Raw genomic sequence first — 27855 nt, 5'->3', positions numbered from 1 at the left:
TTATCTTAGTATGTAATTTTTTTTCCTGTTGACACACACTGCAGCCTCACAAATAATTTCCTTAGTTCTTTGTGGCTCCGTCAGTGGCATATACTCACATGTACATTATAACAGAAAACAAGGCAACATGTTAGGATCTTATCCTTAGGCTTCTCTCGCCAGACTTTTAAAGGCTTTTAAATGACAGTATGGCAATACCATTGAACATTGATTTTCCTCTCGGTTTAGCAGACACAGCACTGTATAGAAGCAATATTCTATATTCTTCGAGGTTAAGCACATCCTCCAGCAGATGAAAGGTAGCTCATTCACAAAAGAGGTATAAGATACATTAGAACAAGTAAAGGTTTATTCCATGCTGAAAAGAGAAAAAGAAAAACAAGGTTTTGGCTGTGGAGCCTTCTTAAGGTGTCAATAAGATACATTAGTTTCCTCAGGGTGAAACACCACCTGCTTGCATGAGCAAGAAACAGAAAGGCTTTTAGGTCTAAGGAACTTCCTGGGGTACATCACCGCTGGGCTGGACCTGTTTTCAAAGTAATGTCTCTCTTTGGAAGGTGGCCTAGAGTTTCTGCAACTTGTGACTCTTGTTGTGTGTGCTTTCATTCCAAGCTTTTTTGCATTTTATATGAAAGAAAAATGTGAAAGTCATGATTGCAAAGGTTTTCAAATCTTTGCTGTCAGATATCTAAATTAATGTAGGTGCACAAAATGGCCTCACCTAGCCACACAATTAGTTGCCTTTGTATGTAAAAACAGTGGTTCACATTTTATTACCAATAATTGATATTTTGTAAATTTCCAATAAATTTCATGCAATGCTGCACACAAAGCAAAAACCTAAACAATTGATGTAAAGGAAAAAATAGATTAATTTTGAGGTCACTCATGAAATGATTCATATGATTTCAGAATAAATATATTTGCTGTATCTCTGAAAGGTTCCACTGCCAGGCAGAAAAGTTCAAGAAAAGCTTCAACCATGGAGCTTTCAGAACAACTCGGGGGTAAAGTTGTAGAAAGGCACAAATCAGGAGAAAGGTATAAAAACATTTCAGTCTCTGAATATCTCTTTGAGCATGGTGAAGTTGATTATTATAAAATGGAAGGAACCCCGACACTACTACCTCTGCCTGGCAAGGTCGAAATTGGTTAAGAATCCCACTGTGGTCACCGTGCCAATGGCGACTTTGAAAAAGTTCAATGCCTGAGATGGGCGAAAGTGTCCATGTGTCAAAATATCCCACTTATTCCACAAAGAGGGACTGATTATAACTGGGGAAAAAAACTTCTCAACTCTGGTATGTGGTTTGCAAGAAAACACAGAAATTATACTGCAAACATGAGGCAAAAGGCTTTGTGGTCAGACAAGACCAAACTGAAACTTAATGGGCTAAATTCAAATATATCTGTTGCAGAACTTAACATAGTTCATGGCAGCATGATTATGTATATATGTTCTCATCAGAAGGGACTGGGAATCTCATTTAGACTCCTGAGAACATAAATGGAGCAAAGTATGGTCAAACAGTAAAAGGAAAACCAGTGTCTGACCTAAAACTAGGACAAACATTAATCTTTCTGCAGGATAATGATCCAAACCATAAAGTCAAAGTGACAACGGAGTGTCTTAAGAATAAGGCAATGCATGTTATTGACTGGTCCAGCCAAACACCTGATAACTGCTGTCCATAAGCAATCCCTTTGTAATCTGAGAGATCTTGAGAAACTCTGTCAAGAAGAATGAACATGAATTACACCAAGCTGGTATTGGTAAAGACTGACCCAAAAAGACTTGCGGCTGGAGTTTCTGCCAAAGTTGGTTCCTCCACATATTGAGTTTAATGGTCTTCATACTTATGCAATCAACATATTTCATTTTTTTTCTCTTCGGTTTTTTACTATAACTAAACTTACACACAGATGTCTCCAATTTGAGCATTCAGGTTATGGATAAAATATTAAGCTTAAAATGGGACACTATAGGAAGGGTCGGAATTGTTTTGCAAGGCACTCTTCTTGTGGCACAGTGTGACCCGCTAAGGAAATTCATATGTTCCTAGGAGCTGTGTATTTTTCAACCAGTCAGTTTTGTTCTTAGCTAAAGAAAACCTTTTTGCTAATAATAAGCATTATTCCTCTTAAAAGAACTTCAGCAGGCTAAGGAACTCCTAGTTTTCCTCTTCCTAAAAGAAGCAATGCTAATCTGTTGTTAAAAAGCTTCATGATGCAATTTAAATTTGTGTCAGAATCAGATCCCACTGATCTGTTAATTTGATCTGTTCCGTCTGTTAAAGTACATGATAATCCAAATAGGAAGGCTTTTAAACTGGGAACAGACGTGACACCCCTCATGCAAAGAGAGGCACTGATAGTTGAATCTCTAATCAGTTAATATTTGTGTCTCTGCATAAGTAAATCACAGGAGAGGGGGTCAGTGCAGCTGCCCCCTTGTATTCCCAGTAGAACATTTGGCATGATGAAGCGATCACAGCAGGATGCCAGTACATCATCACAATCTCATTACATCGCGAGATGCATGCGCAGATGCTGCTGTTGCTACATTAAATAGAATTGATTTAGACCTCTGTCACAGCACATTTTTATCCAGACATACAATTAACCTCTTTGTTTTTAACAGTTGTAAAATTGCATGAAGTTTCAAACTGCGTTACGTGACGAATAGGTGTTTGATCGATTTTTGGGATCAGAAAGCCACTGCAAGCCAAATGCTCGTTTGCTTTCTACAACAGTTTGAGAGACAAATGGAAGTTATTTTCCATATTTATCACGTTGTACCCATCACTTCTTGCGCACTCCCTGCCCTGACTCTACTGGGGATTTGCACGTTTTATTTGAAGACTTCGCTGCAGCTGACACCTGCTAGACTTGGTCTACAACCAGCACTAGATGGGTGTTCCTTTGGTTTTTGATATTTTAAATTAATGAAAGTCTTCTCTCAGCCAAGAGACAAAAACATAGAGAACTGTACATACATGTATTTGCTACCAAATACTTATATGTAGTCTGCCCTTTTAAAAATATAGTAATTATTGTATGTCTTCCTTAATGTCTACTGCTTTTGGTTTTAGTATTATAGATTTGTGTAACTAAACTACTTCTGTATTATCATTTAAATTTGTTGGAAGCAGAATTTACAAAGACATCAGATAGAAGCTGAAACACTTAAACCTATTACGTTCTAATGTATCTTTTATACAGTATGTTGAAACTGTGGTTGCGAGAATGATGCTATTCCCTTATTCTGTTCCCATTTCTGTGCTTCTGAAAACATGCTCTCTAAAGGCAAGAAACTGATCATTTCTGCAAATGTAAAACGATATAAAAAATATTTTTCTCATTGGCTAAGCACTTAAGCAAATTGAATTATGTAAACAAAATATCAGACAATATTCTAGGTATTTTTGAATTCTTGTGATGCTTGTGTATTGCATTTAAAATTACTTTGCAGACACAGCCTTTCTCATTTTGGAGAGAGACATTCTACCTTCTTTTCTTAGACGTGTGACCCTCAAGCCAAGGTTACAAGACCTCTAGTCTCACTGACTTTTCTGTACTGCCTCTTCAGAAGTTTGGGTGGCAGCAGGAAAGTCCAGACGACTAAGCTTATTTCAAGGGTGCAGGAATTAATGACTAGTTTCATGATAGCACTAATACTATTGTTTCTCTTGTTTCGTTTTTTTTTCTGAAATGCAGTATATGCATTATTAATTTTTAAATCTGTTTTAAATCAGCCATCCATCCCACCCCTACTTTCTTCTTTTCATTGATTTTAGAAAATCGACCCCCGTACTGAATGTGTGTTTAAATATACTGAGAGACATTGAAGAAATCCAAGAAAACTGTATACAAGAAATCTTTTGTTACCTGGAGAATCAGTCATTTAAACACAGTAAAGTGACTGTTTTCTTATGTGCAATAGTAGTTATATGGGCAGAGCAAAATGTGTGTGTATGTGTTGTTTTGTGTCTAAGACTATTGTTTGTTTTTAATGTGTTTGTTATGTTGTGTTATGTGTTTTTGTACTTTTGTATGCTGATGCCAAAAATAAGTTTCCACCTTTGTGGATGAACAATAAACAAAACAAAGTGTTGGAACCAAGCCTGTAAGTATTTTTTACAGAAAGGCTACTATTGCTTCTCCATAGCAATCTATAGCAATCTATAGCAATCTATAGCAATTTTACTATAGACCAGTTAAACGATTATAAAACACAATGTGAAGTAATTCTTATTACATTCAGTGACACTTAGAAACTGTTTATAATAGTTGTATAATTGGGTTAAGTGCCGTTTTCCACAATCTGAGTCACTTTTGGATTGAAAAGACATGGGTAACGAGGTCAGTTACAGAATCTGCTAAAACTGACATTTAATTCTCCTGTTGGCAGTTAAGTAATACTGTATATACAACAACTTTATCTTCTTTTTCGTCATAGTAATATTCATATACCTAATTATACACCAGTCTTTAGCTGCAGAAAAGACTAGAATTTAGACAGATTTAAAAACGGTTTCCATTTTTCTTAAACTTTTTTTTAATGATAAAAAGCGGCTGTGTGCATTTATTTTCAGTTTTCCTTTTTGCTTATAGTGGAGACAAATATGGCTGCAGCTCCTACAGGCGTTTCTCGCCAGATTTATTTCTACAGTTCTCTGCAAACAGAGATTCCCAAATTTTTTATTTTACTGTGGGATAAGATTTGTTGTGGCTACAATCCCAATTTTCCTCACACTCAAACTGAGTTGCATTTCTGCCTGTGGCTTTGTTAAAGGATTTGTAGAGGAATGATGTTAAAGAAACATCACTATTTCTGCACAGTCTTAGAAAAAAAAATTGGAATAAAGGTAGAAATGTTTTTAAAATTATTTTGATTAATTGATCAATCATGACAAACTGTGATGCACTGGAGAGACTTTTGACTGTTGCGAAAGCACTTAATCACCTCATTATGGGTGGTAATGAGAGTTGTTCGGGTGATCAGTTGATTTGACCTGTTGAACGTCAGGCCTGATGAAAATGAAGAAAGAAAAGTACAGAAATCAAGCAATATACCCTTCTTGTCAAAGGTAGTGCTGCTCGGCAGCATTGTGCTAAGTCCTCTATGAATCAGGATTTTGTCTAAAGCACACTCATGGATGCCAGTTAATTGTGGCACAGTCTTGCAGAACAGTATGTTAATTGTTGTGGACAACAGACCAGTCAAGGCAGGCAGGAGTGTCTCTCCCACAGGACTCCACTTGTAATTGACTAATCATAACCTAACTGCATGGAATTTCATTTAATATTTTTGTGGTCTTATCCTGAAATAACAATATTCAAGCAAGTCAATGTACAGTTGTAAGAAAATGTTTGTGAACCCTTTGGAATTACCTGGATTTACGCATTAATTGCTCATAAAAGTGTGGTCTGATCTTCAACTAAGTCACAGTAATAGACAAACACAATCTGCTTAAACTAATAACACACAAACAATTGTACTTCTCATTGTCAATATTGAACACATCATTTAAACTGTAAACGTATCAAGTGTATGTCTTGATATAGAGTGTGTAACAAAAGCTGTCTTGCAATGCAAGGCAGGAATGGTACAGTATGGACACTCTGTTGCCAGACTTCAGACCTATCAAACAATAGTGGAATGAGATGTATGGTCTCGGAGACCAGTGTACAGGTACATGATTATCCAGGTATAAATAGCATTTCTGACACATGCTTTGTAGAAATGACTTTTATTTTTTCCAGTGCTGGCCATATGTTTCTACCCTCGGACCGTCATGGTGACACCCCCTGTTCTGCAGCCCTTTTAATCACAGATATTAATCAGGATAATTAATTTTCCTTTGACGTCACATTTTTATAAAATGTGAGTGAACATTCCTGAACATTTTGTATTTGTTGCTATAAGTGATGTTAATTTTGATGCTCAGTATAAATTATTGCCATTAACATTGGTACTTGTCCTAACTTATCTTACATTCAGCAATGGGACTTGTGGTTTTGCACAGAGTAATTAACCTGTACATCTAAAACTACTTTACTAGCTATGTGAATCTAGTACGGTTTTGGAAAATATCTATCTCTATCTATACTCCTGCTACTTATAGACTGATGTTCTTTCACTTAAATTATATATTTCTGCTGTTTGGCTGAAGTTACTGTTAAAGATCACTTGTTTCTGTTTTCTCAAATCCTACTAATTCAAGAGGTTAATGATTTTTGTTGATCTTCTAAGTATATTCTTATTCTCATATCTAGCCAATGAAAAACATTTAGAAAAGTATTTTTTTCACTGAAGAAACAATACTGTTGCTGTAAGAGATGAAGGTAGAGAAAAATAAGAAGAGCCAAAAAGGATTATTTTGCTTATAAGGGTTTCTATTTTTACTAATAGATATAAGTAAATTAATTTAGGTTATTACCAATAATTGTACCAATTGGAAAGCTTGTCAAATATATATCAACACCAGTTGATATACTTCCAATTTGCCTGTCTGTCAGTCAGCATAATCAAGCTGTGGAAGAGCACTGCTTTGAAGTTAAAACTTTGTCATTTGTAGGAGTTATTTATACCTAAAGTGTTTTCTACACGCATGATTGCCATGGGTGTGATGAGAAATGTTAAACATAAAATTTGATTTTTGTATAATTCCCATTGACATTTAATTGCTTTTATACATTTTGTTTCAATCTAACATAAAGCCTTATTTCTCTGTTTTTAGTCTTAATATCATGTGATAATAGTAAAGACAGGAACCTAGTTTTATATTAACTCTGTTTTTAATCCCCATTAGGCTTTACGCATGCAAACTGCTTTGTACATTTATCTAACTAACATAAGATTTTAAGTGAAAAGGTATCATAATTGTCATTTGTAAATTATTAATCTAATGGATTTTGTGAAGTATTACAACAGGGCAGGAATTTACCAAACTATAATAGGGTTTATTAATGGTTTTATCTTTGATTACACTCAGTTTAACCTTTTAAGTGACCTTTTTATCTCTTTTTCAAATGACTTTCTTTTGCAAACATTGTTAGAGCCAAGTGATGACACGGTCATCTCTAAGCAGGAACAGTTACAGCCAAAAAAACATATGGTACTCTTTGAACATCCCAGTGTTATTTTTCTGTATCTTCTTGTACCTTTCCGAAAGCTGCTGTCTTTTGTAATTCTCTTGACACATGTGGAGCATTTTAATTGTACTTAAAAAGTAATTGTGAAAGTATTAAAATTAAATGTTAATTGCATTTATTGTCCACGTTGTCTTAGTTTAAGTGGTAAAAAACAGATTGTTTTCTAATTTATTTCAGATTCCTGATATTAAATTCATAAATATGGTCCTGATGTCTTCGTGTTTTAGGCATAATCCAACAATGTATTCATGCTGAGATAGAATTTAATTTCTGTTTTTTTTCTGAACACATGAATATCGCACCCCAGTATTGTTCATTTTTTTATTATTCTGTTTGTCTTTTGATATACTAAGTGTATGTTATAGACATTAGCCTTGACAAATGACAACAATATGCTCTCTGACTGCATTCATATCAGGAATCTATCTTTTAGTTTAAGCCTCTCTTCTGTTTACAATCCATGTTTATGTTAGAAATCCCTGTTGCTCAAATACTGGATCTTCCAATCCATTCAAGGTGTTTGTATAACAAGCTCTTTAACTGATTGATTAATTGTTGAATAACTTGATTAATTAAGGAATGTACCACAGTAGATTACAAAATTCACTACCTGAGTGCCATTGATTTAGACCATGCCCATTTCTTCAAGCAATGTTTGATGATTGGGCAGCTCTCTTGTATTCCTTTTTCTTTTACCAGTTGGCTCAAACCTTTATTAGAGGGTTATGATTAGTCAGGTGATCCACTACTGCTGTCTATCCCTGTTATTGACTGCAAAGAATGTGAACATTGAAGCTCTAGACGTAAGGGCATTTGAGAAAAGCGTTGGAGCATAAATTAGTAGTCTCTTCATGGGAATGAACTGTTTAGAAAGTGAGGCCAGTGACTCAGTGGACTGTGCTGTGTAATGTTTGTTAAATGAATTGTATTCTGACCAGATGTACAGGCTCAGAATCACACAAGGGATTCCTCAGGTTACCTCTGTGTTAGTGTCTCTTAATAGGCATCATTATTATAAAAAAAAAATTCCAAGTAATGCTTTGTGTTGTTCATTAAAGCAGTGTGATCTGCCAATGTGTTTAGGGTAATATATCTGTCATTTATTATTATTTTTATTTGTTTATAGTCTTTTATTATACTCTCTATTAAAATTATAAACAAAAAGTAAAAACAGTACAGTTTTGCTTGAAAAACAGTGTCAGGAGTTATATGAAAGGTTTTCTGTCTTTTCCAGTAGATGTGGGGAGTGTGTAATACTTTTCACATACCAAATGTGCAGCGAATAGCAACGTCCCTGAATGATTTGCCTAATTTGGGGGATTTTACCTAGAGCTGACAGGATTTTCTTCTTCCTCTTTTCAAATATTCCTCACAAGCTGCAAGAAATGAATACCAAAGTAATGCTTGACATTTTTGCCTACTTCTCTTTCATTTGCCCAGTTTATCTGAATTAGAATGTTCATTACTTTCTTTCATGTGTGTAATCCAGTGCAACACTTCCTGTAACTTTCAACAGCTTAGGTTACGAAGGATTTATATTTATTGAAGCAGACATTGTGTTGTAATCCATTTGTAAGTAAACAGTCATAATGTAGCGTTAATACAAAACATGATGTGACCGATTTTTGTGTGAACCCAAGAAGTGGCTAACTATTTAAGAAAATGAACTACAGAGCTACAGGGATTTATCATAGTTATATTAAACAAATGAGTAGGCTTAATTATAATTTAGCATTTAATATGTGCAAAAGGTTGTGTAAATAAATTAATTTATGTCTGATAAAATCCTGTTTTCTGAATCAGGTAAGGTAGCACTCAATTAATTAAGGGAGAAAATGTTTACTCCATTTCATCCTCAATACCATAGGAAAAAGAAAATGCTAGATCGTTTACTGAATGTTTGTTTATGCTATTTGTGGTCATTTTCTTTTTACTATGACATCCAGTCTGTATAGATGGTTGCCTAACAGCAGAAGCACCAGATTTTGTATCCATTTAAGACCGGTGAGACTAAAAATCATTTTTATGTGGCAGAAGTAAAAAGAGACCAGACATCTGCAGCTTAATATTAAGACAAACCCTCCTTCACCTTGGCAGCACTGCAGCTTCTCAAAGCTCCTACATGTCAAGGAGAGAAATCATGTTAGGAATCTGGTTAGTAGCTTTATATTGGGGAAAGATAATTACAATCTATATTAAACTGTGTTAATGCTGCACATCATTACTTTTTTTTAAAATGTAACTAGACTTTTGTGAGGCTTTGTGCTGCTCTTAATTTATAAAATAGTGGCTAAGAATTGAAATTTACAGTGGGAGCAATATATATATAAGAATTCTGAAAATGCATTGTTCAGTTTAATTCCTTCTTTTTTACATATAAAGATGCATATTCATATGTATTTTTCATGTTAGGCACTTGGCTGGCATCGAACTTTAACTTACTGTATTTGATGTGCATTTTACTTCACCGTGATTTATGCTGTATCACTTTTCAGTAGAAGCACTTCAGAACCTCTGGCTTTTGGCATCTAAAGTGCTGCAGTGAGAATGGCAAACAATAACTCTGATTGTACTGGAAGCAATTTTCACCCTGCTATCTATGCATCTCCAGAAGTGATAACAGCTCCTTGTGCATTTTGAAACATTTCTGCTGCATAAAAAAAGTGGAAGTGAATCTTCAGCATAAGATCACAAAGATTTATGATTGCGGTTCCCAGTAAGAGAACATTTTTTTCACACTGCCTTGACAACACCATTTGTTTTAATTCTCTTGAAGTTTCACTAAATATATTATGAGCTTCCTTAGAGGCAGTGGCAAAGTAAGCTGAATGACAGTGGCTCAGTTTGGCCTGAAAGTGTTTGACCTCAGTGGTATATTGCCGACATTTATAAAGGAGTCACTGGGTACGGCACATTGAGATCTATCGCATTGTGATGAGCCTTAGCAGAATTAATTTGACAAATATTTCAGAATTTAATCTTTTAAGGTTTCAACCATTAACTGACTAAATGTGCTTTCTATACAGAAGGGTGGGTTTTGAACTGAGATTTTTCCTCGGCTTTTTTAGAGACTCAAACTGGCATCAGTCTTCTTTCTCACCCTTATGTTACATCGTGTAAAGCGTGGATCATTGGATTAAGGGTAGTGTTTTTTTATCTCATATTTTGTTCACATGGTGAAAGTGTGACAGTTTACAGGCACTGATTTCCAAATTTCAGAACTTGTTTTGGCAAGGTATATAATCTCTATAGTCAGTCTAATCTAAGAGATGCCCCAACACCTCTCTAAATACTGGTTGATACTTTTGGTCCAGGACTCACAACAGTGGGACTTTTTATGCTGACTTAATTTTTGTAATCGTCAGAAATGCTCCTTTTATTTGTTGTAATAATATTTTGGCAACAAAGAGCACCTAGTGTTATGTAACTCAATCTGTATGTGTTTGATATAATCTTTTCAAACTTTTATTAGTTCTGTCTGTTTGGTGTGATAAGTAATTTAAAGTTTATCCACAAGGAAAGATTCAATGTCAATTATATGGATAAATCTGACAGGTAAACTAGCCTTGCATGTTATCTCAAACTCTTGCTTTTCGTTGCTGTCCAACAGCAAAACATTGGCATAGTTATTGCTGTATGACAAATACGTTTTGACTAGTGGGACATGTTGGTTTTTTATTGAGTAAACTGCATATTACTCTGCTTAGCATTAAAAAAACACACTTATAACAGCAATAAATTCTCAAAGTAATTCTGAAGGTCGTGAAGGTTATATTTTTGTAGCAGATGCCCTGACATTTTATTATATGTGTATTAAATGCACATAAGTAAATTAATGTTGGTTATTAATAATAATCGTACTCATAAACAGTATGTTTTTTTCACTGGCCTATCTGGTCACACGTTGTACCACTTCATCCAATAAATGTTCAGCAAAGCTAAAGTCTGAAGAGTGGAGTATCCATGAGGTGTCATTCTGGGAGAGACGGGACTCTCAGTCCTCTGTCAGGACTCCTAGATTGTGCCCTATTGTTAACAGTGTACATTTGGTTGTAATGTTGGGAACACCCCAACCTGTGAGCTTCAGTATATTAACTTAATATAGTCTGCAAATACCAATTTCATGAAATCATTCTCCTCAATGTAAGCAAGGCATGGGTGTTCCTCACTAGTTTTTTTACTCGATTTTTCACCAAGCTTGACGATCAACAGGTTAAATCACTTCATCGGCTCCTGCCTAATCGGAACTCCCAAATGAGTGATTTTGTGCCTATGCAACAGTCATGCAAATGAAACATGTTCAGTCATGAATGATCAATTAATCATGGCATCAGAAACATTTAATCATTATTCCAAACTGTATTTTTCTAAAAATGTACTTTTGATGCTCAGTATATATTCCCAAATAACAAATCAGAACCAACTAAATAGAACACACATAATCTATTTGAACTAACACAGAACACCCATTAATTAGAAGAATTATACTGTGACATCAAGACACAGAACACACAGAAATTAAAATGGTCAAAAATGATAATTTATTCACCAAGAGATTCCAAAAGATAAAGAAAACTGTGAAAAAAGCACCACTTGAAAGGAAATAAGTTATTCTTTGTTCACAGTAAAGAATATGAATACTGAAAGTTGTTTTTTGATGGTTCAACAAAAACTATGACCTGCTGTACAAAAGCTTATCTGGGCTTTAATCAGTGTTCACAACAGATGCCAATAAATAATTCTATGGGAAGCCCTGACCACCCACTTCTTCAGCCAGTGTAGTTTTATACATGCCTTTGGCTTTGCTTTTCGACACCTGCCTTTATTTATGGCTGAATTCCCTGCTGCTCGACACAATTCCTCATTCCATCCTGACATAACTAACGCGCTAACAAAAGCCATTATAATAACAGTGATGGTAGACAAGTCTAATTTCCTAGCTATTAGCAGCTGTAATCTTACGGTGATGAGGTAATATTGTATTAATGACTTCCTCACATGATGACCTTGAATACAATTTGTTCTGCCCAGTACCATAAACGCACCACTCATCCAAACGATTAGGTAGTGGGTAGCACAAGGGAGTTCACATCCACTGCGTTAAAAGGATTTTTAGATAGTGACAATAGAAATTAAAATTACTTTTATGCACGATTCATGTTTGCTTTACAGGATATATAATATTTTTGTTAGACATGCACAGGTGCAGCTTTGTATTGGTTGTTATTAATTTGGCTGACATTTTTATACAGAAAAGCTAACATTTATACCCATATATACAGTACAGCTGGGAACTCCCAAGATCTTTAATCGCTACAGCACGCTGCAGTTTCCTCAAACAGAGTTTGATTTTAAGAAGGAGATTTGTGCAAACTCTATATTCCCTTTGGTAGATAGAAGGTGACAGGATGGTTTGTGTTACATTTTCTTATGTCTTTCATATGTAGAGTTATTTCTTACTCGGTAGAACAAATCAAACACATCCACTGATTTAACACTAAGAATAGAAATGCATTCATAATTTTTCAAGTGGGGAACAATAAAAAACAATTGATTCTGGGAAAATTATTTATTGATATTCAAAATAAATGGAATAGATTATATTTATTGTCTTCAAAGGTTCACTCTATTGTGTTGTATGCAAGATATTTTCATTTGCATAAGCAGAGATGGGATATATGTGGATGTCTAGTATGTATCTGAATGATGTGACTCTACAGATTCAGTCATTTAGGTTGATATACTAACAAAGTGCGCTTTAAAACCCTTCAGACCTGAGCATATGAGTTCCAGTAATTTATGTCTATGTAATGCATGGCAGTAATCTCAATGGGAATTTTCACTAAACTGGAAGAATGCATTAGAGAGGTTGTACAACAAGTGAAAGTGATCAATATTGCCCCCGCTCACATTCCAAATAAAGTATAATCCCAGCAAATGGACAAGGCTCTCTCTGAAAAAGGAAAGGCATTTACTCAGAGAGATGAGACCCATCAGTGCTGTGCTTCAGTGTGCTAGATGGCATTGAAAATAGTGAATGGATAAGGGCTTCTGAAAGTGCCATGGATGATGTTCATAAGTAGAGTAGAAATGAGGAAGCGAAGTGCACAATTAGCAGATGAAAGCATTGTAACATGCAAGTTAGAAGAATAAGATTCATTCTTGGTTTCGAAGCACTTACATGAGGACATTTTGACTTTCAGCATGCCGTCCTCTATAGTTCTCATTTATCTTTTAAAAATTGTACCTCTGTTTGAGATTTCATAGTAAAACTGCAAATATGTTGAAATATTAGTTTTGTTTTTGCCCTGTGTCCTTCTAAGAAGGTAAGGACATTTCTGTGTCTTTCAATTAATGATATACTTCAGACTCCTTTCTCAAGTGCAACAAGGTTTTCAGAGCTTGTTATCTTCCTTTGCCTTCAAGCAACAGTACTTTAAAGGAATGTAAATGTGTTGTGTGAGTGTCATATTTTTGTACAGGGCCACCAGGATAAGTTATCCTCTTCCTAAATGTGTGGTAAATGCGTTTTTTTTCTTCTCTTTTTTTGGCAGGAAATACAGCTACAACCCAGTGTGTGCTGACCTGCAGAGACAAATCGTGCAGTGTTACAGAGAGAACCCAGGCCAAACCCTCTGCTGCTCCACACTGGCTCAGCTGTACCTACAGTGTGTCAATACTGCTAAACAGGTACGGCAAGTCCCAGACTGCAAAACTGCCCATTTCCTCTATTATATGTATGTTTGGTAGCAAGGATTCCTAATTTTCTCTTAAAGTCATGAAAATAGTTTGCCACTTTTTACTCACTCCTTGAGTTTTTAAACATCTTGAGAACAGCAGTATGCAAAAAAAATATCACAGATGGCAACAAAACCTGAAACAAATGAAATGGAATTTTAATGAAAGTGTCTTGAAATTTCTTGTAACTCTTGTTTATGAGAAAGTGTTATGTTTATTATACTTCTGCAATTAAATAACTTAAATAACTAAACAAACTATGTATAAATCTTAGTGACATTGTAGTTCCATGTTACAGTAAGACTTATCGGGTGAAATCACAGGTCATTATTATCCTGATATTTGCTTTGGCACCTTATGGGTTTTTCCAATAAAGCTGATACTACAGTGCTTTGCAAGAGTACTGTTTGGGATTTCACATTTGTTGCTCTAACGCAGTGGTTCTCAAACTGTGGTACGTGTACCGGCAGTGGTACGTGGCGTGCCGCCAAGTGGTACGCCAAATGACCCTGGAACTGTGTCGTGTGCGCTGAAAAATCGGGACGGGTTTTCATATTTTGTATTTTAATACGTGTCGAATACGCAGCTTACGTACTACGATACAGTGCGTGCTAATAGTTCAGTGGACACAAGAGATACTCTGTAATTCTATACCACTCTATAGGAATGCGTGCTACGGATGCAAATGACCAATTGTATTTAAAAAAAGCTACTGTATCTCCAGCAAATAGGGAGAAAGGAGAATGTGCGTGATTTTGGAACAATGCTAATGTTGTAAATACAGGAATGCATAGAAATACGTGCTACGAACGCAGGTAATCTTGTGAGCACACGAAAGCGTGATAACAGAAAAATATTTAAGAACTGTTCTAATTTGAGAAAAATACACCGAGCGTCTCTGTGTTTCGCTCCCATGCGCATGAAATGAAAACTTTAAATAAATACGGAAATAAAAACGGCAACGTGGAAAAATGCAAGCTTACGGATTGCTAAAGCAGGTAAGCTACACTATTTTTGAAGAACCTTATTTACCGTTGGCAAAAGAGCTGACACGTATTATGTGTAGAGAAAAGGCTGCTAAACAGCTCGACCGGCTGCCCCCCTCCCCCTGAAAGACACAGTCATTCATAGAATTATTGAAATGAAGGATTATATCAAAAGTACACTGATAGAGCGCATTAAGATGAGCAGATGTTTTTCACTGCAATTAGATGAGTCTGTAGTCGATTTGGCCAGTTTGCTCGTTTACGTTAGATACGAGTTTGAGGGCATGTCCCATGAAGACTTTCTGTTCTGTAAACCGCTACCAACAGGAACCACAGGAGAGCACATATTTCAGCTTCTGAATGAATTTATCGAAGATAATGGCCTCGACTGGATAAAATGCATCGGAGTTTGTACAGACGGTGCTAGAGCAATGACAAGCTGACATAACAGTGTAGTTGCACGAATTAGATTGGTTACTCCAGAAATTAATGTACGCATTACAACATCCACCGCGAGATCTTTGCCGTCAAGAAAATGCCTGACGATTTAATATCTGTTAGACTCTGTTGTGAATTGTATCAAGGCTCGAAAAATTAATTCACATCTGCTTTGCTCAACTAAACAGGCTCACCCCTCTCACTGAAATGGTGCTTTTTTATGAGTTGTTGTTAATGTTTTTTTTCTGTAAAACACTTTGAGAAGCCACTTTTAAAGGTGCTATATCAAATTAAGTTTATTATTATAATATTAATTATATGTATGTGTGAGTGTGAGTGTGCGAGCTCATGTTGGTCATTGAGAATTTCTGGGGTTCATATGAGAAGATGACTTGTAGGTGGTACTTGGACGCTTTGGTTAGATTAGGGGTGGTACTTGGTCCAAAAAGTTTGAGAACCACTGCTCTAACGCTTGCAGTCTAGCTTTAATATTTGAGTTAGCCAATAATTTATACTATACTTTGCAAATTTCAAATAAATAAAATCCATGGTTTTATACTGTACTTTGAAGTAGCAATTAAGATTGGTTAGATTACAAATCTACGTCACACATTGAAAGCGAAATACTCAATAGTCATTTGTGTGGACTCTGTCTCCAATTGTCTGTGATTTCAGAATAAATACACCTATTACTTTAAGGTTATGTACTGAAATTTCAACCATGAAGAGCACAGAGCTTTCAGAACAACAAAGGGATGGAACTGTTATAAAGGTACAAATAAGAAGAAGGATATCGAACATTTCAAAGACCCTTAATATTACTTTAATATTACTTTGAACATGGTGACATTGATCATTACGATGTGTAAGGCATCCAGACACTGCCTAGATCAGGCTGTCCCTCCAAACCGAGCAGCCAAACTGGTTAGGGATGCCACCATGAGGCCAAAGGCAATTTTGAAAGAGTTACAGAGTTCAGCAACTGAGATGGGAGAAAATATCCATGGGTCAACAATATCCCAGTCACTCCATAAAAGGGTCTTGTAGGGAACTGAAAAAAAAATCATCCACAGAGAATTAAAAGCTTGTCAAGACAGATGGGAACATGGATTGAGCAAATTACTGGCAGATCCTAAAGGAAAGTCTTGCCAAAGCTATACCAGAATGGCTTAAGAATAAGAAAGTGAATGTCCATGAGTGACCCATTCAAATACTTGAATCCTATTGAGAATCTGTGGAAAAACATGAAAACTGCAGTCATAAACTATCTTGAAGAAACCAGTGAAAATTTGCCTTGAAGAAAAGGCAAAAATTGTACCTGGTGTTGGAGGACACTTAAACAAAAGACGTATGCCTATAATAGCTGCTATAGGTGCTTCCACCAAAATATTCACAAATATTCATGGGTCTGATAACTTATGCAATCAACATATTTGTTTTTTTTCAGCCATTTACAGTAACGTATCTTACCCTTAGAAGTCTTTATTTTAAGTATTCATTTTAATAAAATATTAAGTTTTAAAATTGTATGTATTATTTAGTAGTTTCAAAAAGGGACTCAATAGGAAGGGTGGAAATACTTCTGCAAGGCACTGTATATTGTTTGTGTTTTTTTAGAGAGTATTTGACATTCACTCTGAATGTAGTATTTTCGCTTTCTAAGATACGTATTGAAAATAATGGTTGTCAGTCATTAGCATGTAAAGGCTTTATAGTCATTAAAGATACTTCCTTATACTAGTAGCTGTAAATGCAACCAAAATGAATGTAAATGATCTGTGTTCTAATGTTCCTGGAATTAAGAAATAAAGAGTACTTGATAGCATATTAACATGTAATTCTGCATAGTGAATGAGATAGTAGGGCAGAACTCTGCTATAGGTCAAGGATTTTATTGTAATGATAATTATGACTTTCGTTATCCTTGCATGTAGATAACATTTGGACCTGAGTGCTCTTTATTTCATTCAATGATTTGTAGACCTACAGCTCTAAAGTGTTATACAGATGATTATGTAGTTAATTAAAAAGTGTCTGCAAAAAGCTTTATAAAGTTCATACTTAAGAAAGTTGTGCAACATTAGCGCATTAATTGTGCCATTCAGAATTGGTGATTCTAAAAACATTTTTTGTCAAAATTGACTGACTTGGCATTTATAATCAATTTTACCACTGCCAACTACTGTTTTTTTTTTCATTTTCAGTTGCTGCACTCTATTTACTTACAGTTCCTACAGAAAGTCACCACCATCTTTCAAAATGTTCAACTTTTACAAATAAAATCAGACTTTTTCCAGTTTTATTTACAAATTGTATCTTGCAACATCCAAGTGAAAAAAGAAAGCAAAAATTCTGAAAAGTAAAAATAAACAAGTAGAATAACTGGGTTGGATAAGAGGACACCCCCTGAGTTAATTCTTGGTGAAAGCACCTTTTGCTTGAATTACAGCCTCGAGTCTGTTTGGATACATCTCTACCAACTTTGCACACCTAGACGAAGGAATATTTGCCCATTCCTTCTTACAGAATTGTTCGAGCTCAGTCAAACTGCGTGGTGACCGTTGATGGACTGCCCTCTTCAAGTCATTCCAAAGATTTTCAATGGGATTTAGGTCAGGGCTCTGACTAGGCCACTCCAGGACATTCACCTTCCTGTCCTTCAGCCACTGTACAGTTGCTTTGGCGGTGTGCTTTGGGTCATTGTCATGTTGAAAGGTGAACCCTCTTCCCACTTTCAACTTCCTGGCTGAGGGCTACAGGTTTTCTTCAAGAATTTGCCTGTAGTTTGTACCATCCATCTTCCCTTCTATCCTGACAAGTGCCCCAGTCCCAGCTGAAGAGAAACACCCCCACAACAGGATGCTGCCACCATCGTGCTTTACTGTAGGAATGGTGTTCTTTGGGTGGTAAGATGTATTGGGTTTTTGGCAGACTTACTGTTTTACGTTCTGGCCAAAAAGTTTGATTTTGGCCTCATCTGACCACAGCACCTTTTGCCACTTGGTGCTTTTAGCAAAACATAAACGAGACTTGATGTGGCTTTTTTTAAGGAGTGGCTTTTTTTCTTGCCAGCCTCCCATACAGGCCAGATCTGTGGAGCGCTTGTGATATTGTTGTCACATGCACACAATGACCAGCCTTTGCCATAAATGCCTGTAGCTCGTTCAAAGTTCAAACTCTTGGTATCCCCTCTGATCAGTCTCCTACTTGCTCAGTCATCCAGTTTGGAAGTATGGCCTGATCTAGGCAAAGTCTGGATGGTGCCATTCACCTTCCACTTCTTAATGATGGTCTTGACTGTGCTCCATGGGATATGTAAAACCTTGGAAATCTTTTTATACCCATCTCCTGACTTGTGCCTTTCCACAACTTCATCTCAAAGTTCTTTTGAAAGCACCTTTCTGCCCATAGTGGATTCTTTGCTTTGAAATGCGCTTCCAAGCCGTGGGATCCTCTAGAAAAAGCTGCTTTTATTCTGAACTAATCAAAATCACCACAATTGATCACAGATGGGAGCCGATTAGTTTGTTGTGTGATCTGTAAGGTGATTATAACTGAGCAAGTTTACAAATACAATTGTAAGGGGGGGGTGTTCACTTATCCAAATAAGGTATTTTACTGTTGTAATCTTAATTAATTTTCAGAATGTTTTACATTTGTATTTTCACTTGGCTAATGTAGGTTACTATGTGTAAATAAAAATGGAACAAGCCTAATTTAATTTGTTTTTATTTTCAGAGTGTCATACAACAAAAGGTACAAATTTTGAAAGGATGTGGTGACTTTCTATACCGATTGTATTTGCTACTGTTTTGCCTTGGTAATGGCTTCCTTTTATATTTTTCCATCTTTTTTGAGATTATTATAAGGTTGCTTTTTTTAGATTACTACTTTTTCTACTTTATGACTCCCATCACCCTAATAACTAAGAAGCAACTATTATGGTAGATGTTTGGCGTTTTCAATCTGGTAATCCCATTTGGATTCATTAAGACGCTGGGCCTTTCAGCATCAAGTTAAACCCAAACAATCTCCATTTGTGAACCACACTTCATAGTTAGCATGATTGGTTAGTATTTATGAAGTTGTGCCAGGTTTGAAGCCATGAGTTTTTCCCATTGGTTTTGCCATTGAAAAGGGCAACTGTGTGGTGCTTCCACTGTTGGTCCATGTGCAGATGCTGTAGTAAGGCAGTGTACTTGTGATTCACAAATTACTTAGTGTGCACTTAGATTGATAAGGGTGCTGGTAAAGCATTGCCAGCCTTCTCTAGGAATCTGAAGATTACGTTTCATTTCTTGCAGGTATTCCATCCTTCTTTTAATTGATAAAAATATTAAAAAATACTCCTACTACTGTATTTTATCCATTGTACATCCTTTCGTCAAGCCTTTTATTTCTGATCCATCTGTTTTTTTTACATCCCTGATGCAATGTTTTTCATCTTTTTCAGTCTTTCTTTGCTACTTTCCAGTTGACAGTAACAGTCATTTGTTACCATTTTCTTATCTGAGATTGAATCTTACTTTATGTCATAAAGCACAGCAGTCTTAGTGAGCGTACCAACTGACCTTTTTATTAAAAAGAAGCGAAAGTACTAAAACGGATTTAAGACCATGTAAGAAGCTGAATTTTTCTACTGCTACCCAAAAAACAAACACTGTTTATATAGGTTATTCCCTGGTGGTGGTGTATGTAATGAAAAACCACAGGTCCAGGATAAAACACACTAGGAAACAAAACACAACTCAGAACTGGGAATTCTGGATCCCTGACTGAAACAGACATATTACTGTACATACAATGAGGTTTGAGTAGGGGACAATGTGAGTGTGAAGGCAGCAAACGAAAGAAGAGGTTTATTCCATGTGAAAAGGTAGAAAATGTTTCAACTGTATAACCTTCTTCAGGAGTGAGGGAAAGCAGGAAGAGGAGGATAAGGAGGAGAAAAGAAAAACAACTTTGTATTCCTGTTCTCTCCCTTATTCTTCTGCACACCTGAAGAAGGTTGCACAGTTCAAATGTTTTTCTTCTTTATACTTTTCAGCATGCAGTTCGCCTCTCCACCAGTTCCAGGATATCAGTATGAGAAGCATAATTTCTTTAAAATCTGATTAATCATATATAATCTGATCTGTTTTGACGTCTGAGTGACCCTGTTATATCATTTAACTTGATTATGGAGGAATCCAGCGAGGCTCTGTGTTAGAATCATTTTATTATTCTGTCGGCAACTAATATGTGACTGTCCGCATAAATTTTTCTTACTGTATTTTTTATTCTGTTAGCGTTTTTTGAATCACTGATAAAATAATAAAAATAACCAAATAAAAAAATCTAATCGGATTCACTGAAAGTTCAATATAACTCCTAGGCACTTCTTCAAAGAACATTAAAACCTGGCACAGAACCTGGGGCAGTTGAAATGAGATCCCAGGTTAGTGCAAAGTTAGAGGAGTGGGGCCCTCTGAAATGTCTGATAAATATGACTTGGGGCTAGAAATATTTAAAAAAATATTTCAATCTTTTTTTTCTCAGATTCTTTCCACATAGTTTCAGAATCCTATGTCTGTATCAGTTTAAAATAAAATGACACATAATACTCTCTGTCTCAGAAATGTGTTGTTTACTTGAGTCCATAAATTAAATGTATCCAGGTTGTGTACACCTTTAGAATCATTGACTCGGATAAATTTAATAGTAAGCTAGAAAAATCAAAAGGTCGATGATAGTTAAATTGTTCTTGGAAACAAGAACTGCAAACTAATTTCCATTTTCCTTTCTACAATATTCCCATTAAGATGGATGGCATTATAGGTATTTTATTCCCAAGTATCAAATGCAATAGCCTGTATCAAATTAATATCGATGTGGAAATGCATGTGTGTAGAATCTGTAACTGCTCTTTCCAGGAACATTGAATTGCTTTGTTTTTTTTTCCAGAGCCAGTTGAGAAAGGGAGGTTAACCACCACCTTCAGGAGAAGAAGGCCTCCGCTTTGCTTTCAATATTATTTATCATTAACGAAGAAAACATCTGTTCAAGAACAGTCAAGAATGGCCAGAGACTGCAGCAGCCAGAGATTTTATTAGCATCTCATTTTCTACTTAACCGTCATTGTCATTTTTGTACCCAAATACCTTTACTATGAACGCTGTTAGAAGAGGAGAGGAGTTTGAACAGCTGAAGCTAAATAATGCATTATTTGCTCATAATGTATAGACCGGCTGGTTGCTTTAAAGATACAAGAGATAAATTCCTCATCAGCAGGGAAAAGCACCATGTTTTCTGTTTAATTCAAGGATACCCACGACTTTAGAAGTGAATTATGATTTTTTTACAATGCTGCTGGTTTCTATTCAAAGCTCCATTTTCTTTATGTAAGTTTAAAATGAAGCTTTGAGTTGACTGGCTTTGTTAAATTGGAGTTTCATTAAGTCTTGACTTGTCCAGAAGATTATGACTGTTTCTGAACAAATTGTATCAATAATATATTTTAAAATCAAACTTTTGTCTGTCATTTGTATAATGCCATTGATGTTACGCTTTCCTGAAAAGTATTGTTCAGCATGGAGAGCTGAAAAAACACAGACAGCTGATTTTTGTGAGTTGTGCTGATTTTCTTCCGCATTTCAAGGTGGAAGTTCAATTAAAATAATAGTTTTCCTAAGTGTATTATTTGGATTTCAGCTAGCATACAGCATGAGCTTGAACCTTCATTGCCTTTATTTTTAAAATTTTTTAACACTAGTTTTAAGATTTAAAATCTACATGTATAAATAATCCCCCTATTTAACATATAGGAAAAATACCACTCTTCATACGAGGTATCAATGCTTATGTTTACATTCTAAGTCGAAAATCCAAAATACTATATCAGGGTGATGATGATGTCCATTTTTAATTTGTTGAATGAATCCGCGAAAGTAATGTATTGTGTATAAATTATTTCTGTGCTATTAGATGCCTCTACAAAATTCATTCTAATGATTATTTTTAAGCTCAAATTATTTTGTAGCAATATAACACAAGGCACAGCTATTTTCATACGTGGTTTATTTCATTCGAATTATTTGTCCAACAGGAAGCTGTGACCATTATGAACAGCCTCCAGTGTTAAAAATATATTGTGCTTTTCCACTCAATAAAGCATGTACTTCTGAAAAGTTTCAAAACTAAAATCTGAAATCAGCTGGATTTCATGGGAATATACTGTAGAAAACAAATATCCATAGAAATATTCAGTATCTGAAAAGATAAAAATGGTTACAAACACGAGTAGGCCATTTGGTCTGTCTAGCTTATTCATTATTTAGAAGCTAATTAATCTTAGGATTTCGTCAGACTCCCACAATCCTTTGTGTAAAAAGGTGTTTTTTTCTCAGTTCCTAGTTTTGAATGCATTTCCTGTAATTTTTACCCATGTTGTCTCGTTATGTTATTCACATTTGTTTTACTTAAAATGTATTTTGTAAAGGAAAAGGGTGCAAATCTAAGAGCAGCTGTTTCAGTTAAAAACCATTTAATTTTATTACTTTTCATTAACCTGCCTCTTACTGTTGAAAAATGTGTAAGTGTTTGTCCTCTGCCAAGAAAACTAATTACTAATCCCTCTCCCCAATGCAGCGGTGTTGCTGGTAAACATCAATGGATCGCCACCATTACATTAAAAACTGCCAATTAAAATATTACACTCGACTGAGGTCTTTTCCTGTAGGTACTACAGTACATGAAATAGTTTAATTATAAGTTTTATGTAGTTTAAAAAATATTTTCAGGAATTAGGAAAACATATCCAGTACTGTTTTAAAGCTATCCATTCTGTCTACCGTGTAGCTCATATTTAAGCTAATTAATTATATTTTGTATATTAAAATATTTTGTTTTTTCTTTACAAATTCATTGTCAAACAAGTCCCTCATGCCCTGCATTTGCCAATGTTAATGGTTGTGTGAAAGGATCCCAGATGTCTGGGTTACAAAAATTCAGCTGCAATTAAAAAAAAAAAACAGCAGGTCCTGATGTGTAAAATTAAAAAAAAAAACAACTGAAAAAAAATTCAAATTTTAAACAAAATATTTAAATGCCAAGAAATGAGTAGAAATGCTCATTAAAATGCATCTGAACATACAGTAAGTCAAAATTGCTAGGAGAAAATGCAGACTGAACCAGCAGTGTACAGGTGAACTCAATGCAAAGGCAGAGATGCTTAAATAAAATCACATAAGAAAACTAAAAAAGCTGGTAACAAAATACGAAAGCTGGCAAAGGAAGTGTGGTTTAATGGAAGGCCTTCAGGATTTTCATCTCTCTGTCCAGCACCCTGGTCGTGTTTATCCTCCCTTCACAATCGACATGGGAATTGCTACCTTAATTGAAAACGGTCACACAAACATTAGCAGATATCAAGTTACAAAAATGGAACTCACAGCATGTGTGCTTCCTCTTAGTTTATGCTCTCAGGCAGTCACAGTGCACAAACGTACAATAGTCAACAAACAATTTCAGCCACACAGGTACATTTTATTCAATTTCAGTAATGGAATAAAAGCACAATTGGAATTGTGGAAAATATTAGAAAACCATTCCTTTTTCATTTGAATTGTAATTTGGTTTTATGAAGAGAAGGTAACATTAATTAAAATAATAACAGACCTAATCTGCAGTATTGTCTTGAATTCCGTCTCTTGTCGAATTAATCAAGAAAGGAAATGTGTTGCATATTTTGAGCTGTCACCACCTTTTGTCTTTTGTTAGCTTGCGTGCTTCGTTGCGGCTTAAGCTAATCCTAGGATGGATTTCTCACTGCCTTTGAACAAAAGTAAAGGAGCTGGCCCAATTCACTCTCTAACTACTATTTGATTGAGCTACATCATAGCTCGGGCTGGTCGATATATCCTGATGCAAAGAAATATTAGTAAGGGATGATGGTTGAAGAGACAAGTATAGAAGTGTTTTTTAACCATTCTACATTCTTGCATATCTTTGCTTTTTGCGTAGTGAGGTCCTCCAGTGTTTAGTCTGAATTATGATCTCTACAAAACATCCGAGGTATCCAAAGGGATATTTTTCCCCTTGTTCTGATTTGCACCAGCCTTTCATTTTGCCTTGTGCTTAATCTTCTGTTCTTTATCCATTCAGTAACTTTATCTGATCCTGAGCTGTGGCTTATCTCTTTCTTACGATTCCAAGGATAGTGTTGATAAATCAAAGGTGAGTTCCTTTCTCTCCATCGAAAGCTAATGCTCGTACCTTTCAGCTAGGGTTTTCAGATGCCTCTTTCCCAGAGGACTGCAAAGCCTCACTGAAATTTCTTTTCGTGATGCCTTTGCCAGTTTCCAGGCATTTCTTTTGCTCAGCAAAGTTTTCTTAAAAGGTTTTCTTCTCAACCCCAAGAGGATTTATAGCATCAAACTGCTAAACTACAAGATTTCCTAGTTGTTACAATCAAATATGTTTAACTTTTAACACGTCGCTGACATATTGCTAGCAAGTGACTGAATTCTGTGGGTTTTGATATGTCATTTTTGTCTTGTATGAATATTCAGGATACACTGAGCAGTATGCAGCTTGCTGTAGCAAACACAATTTAGCCCTATAGGCAGAATGCTTGATGTTTTGTGACTCTACAAGAGCCAACGATATTTAAAGTGTCCATTCAGTAAAGCTCCAAATCTTTGCTCTAGGATAAAACATATACTCACAAAAAAAACTAAATGCCTTTTATGCACTATTTAGGCATGCCATTTGGGCAAAAACAGTTCATTATTTTAATGACTAAACAGATGGCAAACTCTTCTATAGTCATAGCTTTATAGCTCAATCCATCACACTGTAACATCGTCAACCATTTTTTTTCAAGTCATTTATAAACTGGTTATTTTTTAAACTGGAGGTTTCCTTTATTCCTTTTAAAACTTAAAAAATATATTTTTATAAGAATGAACCCCGTGGTATGTAAGTGGGTATGAAGGTATTATTAACAGAGCAGAAACTGTATTCAGCACGTATCTACCATATGGAAGCTGAAATTATTTTTGTTGGATGTTATATAAATGTTTTAATTCCTGCAAAAAAAAAGAAAATAATCTTGATGTCACATTAACTCTGGCTGTACATTAACCCCCCATCTGTACACCATTAGACCTGAATTCTCACTCAATTCTCTGCCCACCTAATGATAAAAAAAAATCTGAACTTGATCAAAATAAGGACGATCTGAACATATCGTAGTCACAGCAGTCCTCAAATTCCCACAGTGATGGAGCTGGTTCCCTACTGTAAGGTATCTAGTGGTCAAGGGCAAAGGTAACATTTTCACACAGCAAATGAGTATCTACAGATGTGTAGCTCATGTGACAGAATGTTGAATGAACCTTTGTGGGTGACTGTCACAACTGGCTTGCGGGAGACACATATTTGTTGTACATGAATAAGCTACAGTAATAACGAATTCTAGTTGCAGTGGTTAGCATGGCAGCCTTGCAGAATCGGAGGCCCCAAGTTCAACTCCTGGGGTACTGTCTGTGTGGAGTTTGCATGTTCTACCCTGTTCACATGTCCATTTGTTCCGGTTTCTTCCCACAGACCAAAGACTTATTGGTAGGTTAAGTGAATCCTGGAAAAAACGATCCTGGGGGCGTACCCGTGTCTGTGATGGACTGGCCTCCACCCGTTGCTTGCTGGGAAAGGCTCCTGCCCCCTCACAACCCTGTACTGAATAAAGCAGTTAGATAAAATTCCCAAATTATGCATGTGGATTTTTAAAAACAAGCTTCATATTTTATTAAAAACCTAAATTCTTGAACTGGAGACTTTTAAGGGTGAGATAAGTTGCAGTAAATGTCACTAAATTGGAAAGAAAAAAATGAAACATTTTGATTACATAAGTATTGAGACCAGTATTTGGTGGGAGCACCTTTGGGAGCAATTACAGCGGCAAGTCTTTTTGAGTAAATTACTACTGAGTCAGCTAATTGTGTGTCTTGTTAACGTAATTGTGTGCATTAAATTAATTTAGGTTTGGCACAGTTGAGCTTTTCAATGCTTATGTAATCAGAAACTTTCCATTTTTTTTCATATTAAATATTATATATTAGGAATGTATGAAGTAGGTTGATATCTAAAAAATAATTGCTACTTCAAAGCATAAAAAACTTAAATTAATGCAAATTTAGAAAAGTATAATTTACTACTTCAAATAATAATTCTAATCTGCAAGTTTTAAAACAATGTGAAGGCTGTAAAATGGTATAAAAACTTTCACAGGGCACCATACATTACTGTGTTAGGTGTTTCAAAAATGATCCTGACTGTATCTGAGGGCTGCTTACAGTCATAAACAGCAAAGATTTCTTATTCAAACACATCCTTCATTAACTTACTTTGGATTTCAGTATCCATAAGAGGTATTTGCTCAGTGTTGGGTCCTGGAGATTCTGTCTCTTAAACAGCATAGACATATTTTACTCACCAATGGAAAAAGACCTGGTATTAATGAAAATATTGACCAATGAAACAGTTGTTTAAAAAACACTTTATACTTAATATTTTATACTATTTTAAAACAGAATATGTTTGAGATTTTTTAAATGTTAGTATGTTGATTTTTTACATAACTTTCAAATATGTTGTTCTCCCTACATGGATTTTTAGAAGTAAACTTCCTGTTGATTGTAGTTCATGTGGGTAGCTGCATCAGCATGCATAGGCTGGAAAGGAACAAGCAATAGGTTTATTCCATGCTGAAAAGAGAAGAAAGAAAACAGCGTTTTGGCTGTGGAGCCTTCTTCAAAGAAGAAGAAACATGTGTTTTCTTTTCTTCTCTTTTCAGCATGGAATAAACATTTACTTGTTTCCTTCCTGTTAATTGAACATTCAAATCTATTACGTTGTTATCTCTACATTTGAAACCTATTGTTCCAGAACATCGCTATGAATAATGTTGCGTTTAAATTTAAAACTTTGAGTATGATTCATTTTTTTTATCTTCTTAATCACATTGCATACGGTTTTTGGAAAATGATCCTTAAATTGCTAAATAAGCAGACTGATTCAATTGTCAGTGTTTGGATCTCTTGCTACTATATAATGATTAAATGCAAGAGAAATGGAAGATTCAGTGACTGAACTGCACCTGAGCTCCCCTCCCCCATCTTTTCAGAAGATAAAATGTTTTTTTACTTACATCACGGATAATTAAGTGGGTAATAAAAGAAAACGTGATTTTTATGCAGGAAAAAAAACATTCCATAGCTTCTAGTGCAGTGATAACTAACTTACTCTGCCCTTTGGTTGTAGGACAATGCTTTCATCCTTTCAGTTGCTTTCTGTTGTTTAGAAAATGTCTCTTCTAGGTGGATATAATGTAGTTTAGTGTAGTTTTATATCAAATCAAATTTCTTTAAATGTTTTCTTACTATTGAATTAAAGCCACAAGCAGCTCTAAAATATACTGTAACCTTATGTCATTATTCTTATGGTCTCATAAATAATACTAGTGTGGTTGCATTATTGTATGACATACAACTGAGAG

At 35.4% G+C, this 27855-nt stretch overlaps 1 protein-coding gene across 2 annotated transcripts in view; it reads left to right on the top strand.

The window, feature by feature from the left end:
- chchd3a (coiled-coil-helix-coiled-coil-helix domain containing 3a) overlaps nt 1–21827 on the top strand; it is a 113922-nt gene extending 92095 nt beyond the window's left edge. Inside the window, exons 7-8 of one of the 2 annotated variants that reach the window (XM_069192544.1) lie at nt 13713–13848; nt 21264–21827. In XM_069192544.1, the coding sequence (XP_069048645.1) occupies nt 13713–13848; nt 21264–21287 (160 nt within the window). In that variant the 3' untranslated portion in view covers nt 21288–21827. Of the gene's footprint in view, nt 1–13712; nt 13849–20694; nt 20836–21263 lie in introns of those variants that run through there. The other variant, XM_015352454.2, reaches the window with a different exon arrangement.
- Nucleotides 21828–27855: the final 6028 nt, after the last annotated feature.

This window comes from Lepisosteus oculatus, chromosome 7 (genome assembly GCF_040954835.1).
Source record: "Lepisosteus oculatus isolate fLepOcu1 chromosome 7, fLepOcu1.hap2, whole genome shotgun sequence".
Taxonomy (NCBI): Eukaryota; Metazoa; Chordata; class Actinopteri; order Semionotiformes; family Lepisosteidae; genus Lepisosteus; species Lepisosteus oculatus.
The sequence above is the reverse complement of the archived record's forward strand: the minus strand, read 5'-3'. Positions and strand labels throughout refer to the sequence as shown.